General features: G+C 34.8%; 1 protein-coding gene and 1 pseudogene across 2 annotated transcripts; both read left to right on the forward strand.

Moving 5' to 3' along the window:
• Positions 1–459: 459 nt before the first annotated feature.
• LOC124819461 (G-type lectin S-receptor-like serine/threonine-protein kinase At4g03230) lies at positions 460–5902 on the forward strand. Of its 2 annotated transcripts, XM_047290984.2 has the most exons (9): positions 462–2151; positions 2611–3114; positions 3371–3517; positions 3624–3835; positions 3924–4134; positions 4252–4489; positions 4792–4942; positions 5047–5351; positions 5576–5902. In XM_047290984.2, the coding sequence occupies exons 1-9, from the start codon at positions 828–830 to the stop codon at positions 5691–5693; spliced, it is 3210 nt and encodes a 1069-aa protein (XP_047146940.2). In that variant the 5' UTR covers positions 462–827; the 3' UTR covers positions 5694–5902. The 2 variants fall into 2 exon arrangements, with proteins under 2 accessions (XP_047146941.2, XP_047146940.2); XM_047290985.2 differs by lacking the exons at positions 5047–5351; positions 5576–5902 and having other exon boundaries at positions 460–2151; positions 4809–4943.
• A 1744-nt stretch (positions 5903–7646) lies between these two features.
• LOC148197093 (F-box protein At2g27310 pseudogene) lies at positions 7647–8252 on the forward strand (annotated as a pseudogene).
• Positions 8253–9385: the final 1133 nt, after the last annotated feature.

Genomic DNA, 9385 nt, shown 5'->3' on the forward strand with positions numbered 1-9385 from the left:
TTAATTCCATTTGACGACTATGAACTTTGAATCAATTATTTCTTAATTCTCACTAACTAAAATGGATATTTCTCTCTTCTCTGGATGTTGCTTGACATAATATGCCAAGGGTACAGTTTTCAACGCTAGCTGCGGATAACTGAAGATTTTCATCACAGGAACAAAAAACAAGAGACCTATATTGACTCTTTGGTAAAAAGGACAGGCTCTCAATATATCATAAAATAAATGTCACTTGCTAGTGGATGTTGAAAAAAGTAAGCAAAGGGACCCCGATGAAAAAAGATAACATTGACAAAAACTGATGAATTTGACCATACTTACCCTTCTTCTGCCTTTCTTCGATTAATTATTCGAGTTTGAAAATAATAAATAATATATCAATCATACTGCAAATCATTATTCTAGTGTTGCATTCTAATTTACAGCAGACAAATACTTTTGAAGATGCTTCAGCGCCTGGGCTTTTGGCCTAAAACGATCCTAACAGCAAAATTCCAAAGCATATCAGTTGCATGCAAAGCTCTTGAACCTTGACTGCAGAAATCCTAAACATATTTATACTGAGATTCATAGTATCATTACACCTTTGCTGTAGGGGCTATAGTGTCACAATGCATAAGGCATAATTAAATTAAATCCTACCGAAATATGAGTCAATTGTTCCACCAATAGACATCAAAAGCAGAAAGTGTTATCGACAAACTTTACCTACGGCGGTGTTTGAATTCAACTAGAGGGAGAAAGCCGTGGAAAAATTGGGTGACTGGCATAAGGTTCACTCTATTTTAGGAATAGAAAATATCAAACCATATGAGTTCTGTCAAATGGTGAACAGCAAGAGAAAGACCAGAAGGATAGTTATCCTTAACTGGTCCACCAGTTTCATGCTGTCTGTCTTCCTCTTCTGCTCATTGCTTTTCACTTCTAGTTTTAAGCATTGCTCAGCCACAGATGCTATAACCATTAACAAATTCTTGCAAGATGGGGGAGGGGATACTCTAATTTCAAAAGGAGAAAAGTTTGAGCTGGGATTTTTCACTCCTAATGGCAGCTCTAGTGGGAGAAGATATGTGGGCATATGGTACTACAAGTTTACTCCTTTAACAGTTGTGTGGGTTGCTAACCGAGACAAGCCGCTTCTAGATTCTTGGGGTGCTTTTGGCATTGGTGAAGATGGGAATCTAAAGGTTTTGGACAGAAGGGGGAAAGCCTGCTGGGGCACAAAACTTGAAGGATCAGCTTCACAACACAGAACATTGAAGATAATGGACAGTGGGAACCTTATTGTCAGTGATGAAGTTGGAGGCCAAGAGGATCATCAAGTGAAGATTCTGTGGCAGAGTTTTGCTAATCCAACAGATACATTCCTTCCTGGAATGAAAATGGATGGCAATTTAGCACTAACATCATGGAGAAGTTATGAAGACCCTGCAACAGGGAACTTCACTTTTGTGCATTGTCAAGGAGAGAATCAGTTCGTCATATGGAAGAGGTCCATCAAGTATTGGAAAAGCAGTGTTTCAAGTAGGTTTGCAGGAAGCGATGAGATGTCTCCAGCAATATCTTACTTGCTTTCAAATTTCACCCTGAGAGTATCCCCAAACGACACTGTTCCCTTTCTCACTTCAGCACTTTATCGTGACACAAGGTTGGTCATGACACACTGGGGTCAACTTAAGTACATGAAAATGGATTCAGAGAAAGTGTGGTTGTTGGTTTGGGTGGAGCCAAGAGATAGATGCAGTGTGTTCAATGCCTGTGGAAACTTTGGAAGCTGTAATAGCAAGTTTGACTCCATGTGCAAGTGTTTGCCTGGGTACAAGCCTAATTCAATTGAGAGTTGGAATGCTGGAGACTTTTCAGGTGGATGCAGCAGAAAAACAAATGTCTGCAGTGGGGATGCTACGAAAGCTACATTTTTGAGTTTGAAAATGATGAAAGTAGGGAACCCGGATGCTCAATTTAATGCCAATAATGAAGAGGAATGCAAATCAGAGTGTCTAAACAATTGCCAGTGCTATGCATATTCGTATCAAAGCGCCCAAAAGGATGCTGTTTGCTGGATTTGGTATGAGGACTTGAACAATCTTGAAGAAGAGTACGAGGATGGGTGTGACCTGCATGTTCGCGTGGCATTTTCTGATATAGGTATTCGTTTTCATGTCCCTCTTAAACCCATTCAATGTCTTCACTGAAGTTTATATATGTATATACATAAAATAAAATCACCACCTATATACCCATAAATTTTACATTTTCTCTTACATGTATCTAACCTTACAAATTCTGTTCCAATCACCCTTAATATCCAACTGTTTTTTAAATAACCAATAACACTCAAATGCATTGGTTATAAACCTGATTTTGAAGCACTAGCAGAAGGTAAAATCTGTGCAGTGGACTTTGTAATTATGTTCAGTTTGTTACATGTAGAACACAAGTAGTGCTTAGTAAGTAAATCAAAGATATATTATTAAACAGTTTGCAATTAGGCAACTAAATATGTGAATACACTCATCAAATATGTGAATCATGGATCCTGCAGTGGAAGATAGATATTGTGTTACAAATTATTTTTATGAAGTGACAGAGATTGTTCTTCTGCAGAATCCACTGGGAACAGCTGTGGAACTTGTGGTACAAATTTCATTCCATATCCCCTAAGCACAGGACCAAGTTGTGGTGACCCAATGTACTTCAGTTTTCAATGCAACAACTCCTCTGGTGAGCTTGATTTTAAAATTCCAGGGGGAACTTATCAAGTGATTAGCATAAACCCAGACACACGAAAATTCTTGATCCACATAAAAGATGTACTTAACTGTGATCAGATTTCAAGGGATAAGTCTCTGTCTCTCAATCAGTCATTTCCATTTCACCTTACTGGCCATTGTCATGCTGATCCAAGCATTTTTAGTTCTAATGCTCCCATGAAACAAGGAGTAGAGATAGAACTCAGTTGGGAGCCCCCAACTGAGCCTATGTGCTCTTCGTTGTTGGACTGCAAGGATTGGCCAAATTCAACTTGCAACACTACCAGAGATGGCAAGAAGGGATGTCTTTGCAACACAAACTTTATTTGGGATGGATTGAAATTAAACTGCACTCTAGGTAATCTGTTCCCTCTTCGTGTTGATAGATATGCTTCTTTTGTAGTGTGTAATATTTATCCCTCTACATATCATGCATATATATTATACAGAACAACTGATAACTTTGTTTTTCTTCCTAATACTGCCTATACTTTGTTTCAACCCAGCATTACTTGCAACTTTTTCAACTATAAGTACATTATTGATTAACACTTTCATGAAATGTTGTGTCAGCTTTCTTTATGCATAAATGTCAATTTTTTTATACCTTGCAGATGGCAATAATATCTATCAATCAGAAAGGCAACTGTCCTTACCAAAGATCATTGTAATAACTTTTACAACTGTGATTGGTTTAATTCTTCTGTCAACTACTGTTACATGTGTTTACTTGAGGAAGAGGAGACAGAGAAAACCACAAGGTAACTTAATTTTTTGCGCTTATGAAAAAAAAGATCCCAATATTAAAGGTGATACTTCATCAGCAGTAGCCTGCAACTCAGACCCAGTTCATCTGTTTGACTTCAGATAGCAGGGGATATGTTCAGAAAAACTCAGGGATTAACTTGTATGACAGTGACAGATATGTCAGAGAATTAATTGAATCTGGTAGGTTCAAAGAAGAGGATGGGCAGGCCATAGATATTCCATTTTTCAATTTAGAAAGCATACTTGGAGCCACTAACAATTTTGCAAACGCTAACAAGCTTGGACAAGGAGGGTTTGGTCCTGTCTACAAGGTAATCAAGAACTTCTTGACACTTACGGTTTTCTTTTCTAATATCATGATGATAGTAGGAATGGTTAACACTTTTTGTATACTGTCAGGGAAAATTTCCAGGAGGAAAAGAAATAGCGGTGAAGAGACTCTCAAGTTGTTCTGGACAAGGTTTAGAAGAATTTAAAAACGAAGTTGTGTTGATTGCAAAGCTTCAACATAGAAACCTGGTGAGACTTCTGGGGTACTGTGTGGAAGGAGATGAAAAGATGCTGGTATATGAATATATGCCAAATAGAAGCTTGGATGCTTTCATTTTTGGTAAGACTCTTTTTTGCATTTGAAGTACTCTGTCAGCTAAAGCCTTTTTCTTGTAGCCTCAAAATTATATCTTGAAGAAGACTAATATCATATGTTCTGCCCCTAATGGACTACAAGACCAGAAGCTGTGTGTTCAATTAGACTGGGATATGCGCTTCAAGATTATTCTGGGGATTGCTCGAGGGCTCCTTTACTTGCATGAAGATTCTAGGTTGAGGATTATTCATAGGGACTTGAAAACAAGTAACATTCTACTAGATGAAGAGAAGAATCCTAAAATCTCAGACTTTGGCTTAGCCAGAATATTTGGAGGAACAGAGACAGTAGCTAACACAGATAGAGTGGTTGGAACATAGTAAGTAGCTAAACTCAGTAAGTTTCATGTCACAGCATGGTTCAATGCTTTTAAGCATTATAGCAATATTATTACTAAAGTTTGATATCTTTTACTCACATTTTAAAAACAGTAATCTATTTCTGGTCCTTGTATTGGATAGATATGATTCTTGGCTAGGTTAAATGAAAGCACAGACCAGAAACAAAAATACACCATATTTCATAAATACAAGAATCAGAACCATATTTTTCTTACACTTTACCAAATGATTCCCACCCACATTCTTATTTGGTCTACATTTCACAAATTTTGTAATGCAGTGGATATATGTCTCCAGAGTATGCTCTTGATGGACACTTTTCAGTCAAGTCTGACGTCTTTAGCTTTGGTGTGGTGGTACTTGAGATTATCAGTGGAAAAAGGAACACAGGATTTTATCAAGCAGAACATAAATTGAGTCTTCTGGGATATGTAAGTTCTGTGAATGAGTGTTTCTGGTATATGCAACAAACACATATGATTACACTACATAGCTGTTAGCTACTGATACATTTCACTCTTTGATTCACTTTCAGGCATGGCTTTTGTGGAAAGAAGGAAGGGAATTGGAATTCATGGATCAAACACTAAGTCAAACATGCAATGCAGATGAATGCTTGAAATGTTTGAATGTGGGGCTTTTGTGCTTACAAGAAGATCCAGATGAACGTCCTACAATGTCAAATGTGGTTTTCATGCTTGGTAGTGAATCTAACACTCTTCCAAGTCCGAAGGAACCAGCCTTTGTTATCAGAAGATGCCCTTCAAGTAGAGCATCTACTTCGAGTAAACTTGAAACCTTTTCACGTAATGAATTGACAGTCACTATAGAACATGGCAGGTAGAAAATTATCCTTGGCCAAAATATCTTGAACATGTTATTTCTCCACTATTGCTTGTCACTTTCTCATGATCCATTAGTGGGGAAACTTGAAATGGTCAATTAGGAAACTTCTCATGAATTTCATATTTGGATGGAATGAGTCATAATGGCAAATGCTTGTGTGGAATTGAAAAAAGGGCCTAAACAAGTTTGTTTCTTTTGCATTCATTGCTTACTACCAGAAAGAAAGCTCCAAGACAAACAAGACTAGGCTCAACCACTTATTGGGAGGGAGCAACTATTCCACAAAGACATTATGATTTGTACTTCTCAACATTCTTTTTTCCACCAAAATACTGATCACTGTCATTTCATGCCACACTGAACTAATAATAAAACTAAACAACAATAAAAGATGAACAATTTTGTTGTCATTGTATTCTAGTTATGATAGTCTGTATTGTATATAAAAGTTGTGTTCTTTTCTTTTTATGTTATTTGGAGTTAGACTTGACATTTTGACGGAAAAAATTGTCACTTGCAATAGTTAAAAAGAAGGGTTGTGTCTATTCGTTAGTATTTACTCAAATAAATTTTACTATTTGAGAAAATACTTCTTAGAAAAAAATGGAAACAGTCACTTTGTATTACTGGATTAATCTCATCTTGATATTAAGATATTTTAAAATAATATTTAATATTTTAATTTTTAAAATATTCTATCTTAATTAATTTATTTCTTATTTATTTTTATTATTTCTTATATGATAGTGGAACTCTATTATAGTATATATATTCATCCATATTATTATAATAAACTGAAAAACAATTAATATTAATCTTATTTATATCCAATTAATAGAGGAATTTAAATGTGAACAGTTTCAATAATACCTACACTAATTTATTTATTATTTAAAATTCAAGAGACATAAACAAGTTAAATGGGATTGAAGAAAGAAAAAACGAATTGATAAGTAGATTAACAATAATTATGTTTGTTTATACGGTTCCACTATTTATGCCGACATTCACAAATAAAAAGTAAAGAAAAATGAAAAATGAAACGTTAAATAAATTTTTTTTCACGAGGAAGTAAAACTATTTGGGAAGAAAATGTGAGATGAATCAATTACACAGAAAATTTAACTGTTTATGGCAGTAATATATGTTTAAATATTTTAAATGTGATAACTTTTTGCTATTTATATTATTTATAATCATATCAAAATAAGTATATAAAGTAAATTAATTTACTATTTTATTAGTATAAGTTTATATTATTTAAATAAATAATTAAAATAAAATAACATATTTTAATATTTTATTAATCATTATGTTTTATACTATAATAACATAAACATGTAAAATAAAAATATTAAAAGAATAAATTAAATGAGATTAATTAATTTAAATTTTTATATTTAATAAATTAAAAATAAAAATATTTTTTAAATAAATTTATAAAATAATAATAATAATATAAATATTAATAAGAATAAAACATAATATTTAAGGTTTAATTATTAAGATAATCCCTATATTTTCTGACTTTTCTCAATTAGGTTCTTCATGTTTTTTTGTCTTAGGTTTTTACTTTTGAAAAATTGAAGCAAGTAGATTCTTGTTGTTAGTTTCGTATTAACATAAGAGGTGTTACGTGAGCTTGTGGTTTTTTTTTTAATTTTTTAAATATTTTTTAATCATTTTTTTAAAAATAAAAAAAGTGTCACGCTGACATTGTGTCACATAGCAATGACAGTGTGACAAACACAAACTGACACATGACATCTCTTTAACAATGTTAATATAAAATTAACGACAAAGACTTAATTGTTATAATGTTTCAAACAAAAACACAATTGAGACAAAAAAAATTGAATAAACTATTTAAAAAAAGTCACAGAAAAAATTATCTAAACCATTAAACCTAATATTTAATTAAAATTATATTATATGAGTAAAGGTAATTTGATCAATTTATTGAAGGTTTAATAGGTTCGGAGGTCCCTATATTTGTGAGTTCGTTTCAATTGGGTCCTCCAATTTTGGAAGTGATCAATTGGGTCCTTAATTTGGTCAATTTGATTCAATAATAGCCTTTCCGTTAAATACAGTTAACGACGTTAACTTTTTTAATATGTGGCAAGCTGAGGCATCTTGATGGCACTGTTTCAGCTGTATTGGTGGAATTTTAACATTTTTAAATTATTGACAATGGATTCGTCTGTTACTTTGGCTAACAGAGGATTCGTCTATATAACAAAACCATCGTATCTATAATCCTTATCCTTCTCACTGCAACCCCAACCAAGTAAGCATACAACTCTTTCAAAATTTCTATTTTCTCACTATTCTTACTTTCTCTTCTCATGCCATCCATGGACGCCACTTCTTCTTTTTCTTCTTCTGACATCACCACTCTCCACCCCGACATCATTCGATCCCACATCCTTAATCGCCTCGACGGCCCCACCCTCGCCTCCGCATCCTTCGCCACCCTCCACCTCCGTCGTCTCTGCACCGATCACAACCTCTGGCGGACCATCTGCGCCGCCTCCTGGCCCTCTCTCAACCAACCCCATGCCTCTTCCCTCATCGATACCTTCCCCGCTGCCCACCGCTCTGTCTTTTCCCTCCATCCAATACTCCCCTCCTCCCCACCCCAACCCACCGCAGTTGCCGCCGGAGTTTCTATCCGCTGTGGACCTCTACTACAAGGGTAGACCCGTCTTTTCGCGTGTCATCACGACCGAAACCCACAAGGGTTGGTTCCTCTCCTCCCCGCTCTGGGTGGAGCTCCTCGACCCCAACGAGGTGGTCCCCACTCCCTTGATATTCGCGAAGTGCGATGAGGAATCTTCTGTGTCGATGCCTCAGTCGGTTACTTTGGCTAACGATGGATTCGTCCGTGGTTAACCCTCTGGAGAAGATAGTTTTTATTTGTTCAGTTTTTTGGAACAGAGAAAAAAGTGAGAAAAAAGATTTATGTATAAACGTCAAATATTACAATTTGGTCATGGATTTATAAAAATATTTAAAAAACATAGGGATTTGACCTTCAAATACAAGGATAAACACAGAACACACTGGATGTCTCAGCTTGCCACATGTTAAAAAAGTTAACATCGTTAACTGCATTTAACGGAAAGGCTATTATTGAATCAAATTGACCAAATTAGGGACCCAATTGATCACTTCTAAAATTGGAGGACCCAATTGAAACGAACCCGCAAATATAGGGACCTCCAAACCTATTAAACCTTGAATATATAATTATATGGTTTTTTAAAATTTATTATAAAAACAAATTTTTATAGTTTCTTTATTTCTCTTCACTTTCTACTATATTTTCTTTAATTTAAAAAAATTCAAACTCCCCACTTTTACTCTTCATTTTTATTCCTTTTCTTACTCTTAAATTCACACTGTTATCTAAACACAGCCTAAAAGATAAAACAATAAAATAGGTAAAGAAAAAGAAAATTTAATTTTGAACACTCTGACATAGCAAAAATTCTAAATTGAAAAATATAATTAAAAGTAACCAAATTTATAAATAATTAGAAGTGGATTAAAGCTAAATGATATTATAGAAAGTTGACAAGTAAAACTGGAAGTGCACGAGTAAAGTTGAAGTGAGAAGTTTAGAGTTGGAAAGAAGGTTCCAATTTTGAAAGCATGAGAAAGGGTTGCATCAGTTAATTTGTTGGTTTGTTGAAAAAGCAGTGTTGGGAAACTTAATGGTGGTTTCCAAATTCCAGTTATAGAACCCACCGACCCTGTCGTCTCGAACCAACCAAACACCACAATTTCTCATTACTTGCATAAAGTTGTGACCATAGGCTCTGTATTTTGACCCATATTTCTTGGTTTAGCCCTCTCTCATGCGTTTTGTTTTGACCACAATCTCATAATCTCAACGTCAACTCTGCAACAAATGCTAAACTACAACTTCCTCAAATTCTTCACGTTAATTCCTGCGTTCTTTCCCTCTCCAGCTATTAAATTCCCCAACTAACCTATTCCTCAAAAAACCTCCATTTTTTTCT

The sequence above is a fragment of the Vigna umbellata genome, chromosome 6, assembly GCF_029865625.1.
Source record: "Vigna umbellata cultivar VRB3 chromosome 6, Vumbellata_1.0, whole genome shotgun sequence".
NCBI lineage: Eukaryota > Viridiplantae > Streptophyta > Magnoliopsida > Fabales > Fabaceae > Vigna > Vigna umbellata.

Excerpts from the sequence above, each read along its gene's own strand:
- LOC124819461 (XM_047290984.2), top strand. The coding sequence starts at position 828 with ATGGTGAACAGCAAGAGAAAGACCAGAAGGATAGTTATCCTTAACTGG. Across the intron at positions 3,836-3,923 it reads GGTTTGGTCCTGTCTACAAG|GGAAAATTTCCAGGAGGAAA; the intron begins GTAATCAAGAAC and ends GTATACTGTCAG. Across the intron at positions 4,943-5,046 it reads AATTGAGTCTTCTGGGATAT|GCATGGCTTTTGTGGAAAGA; the intron begins GTAAGTTCTGTG and ends ATTCACTTTCAG.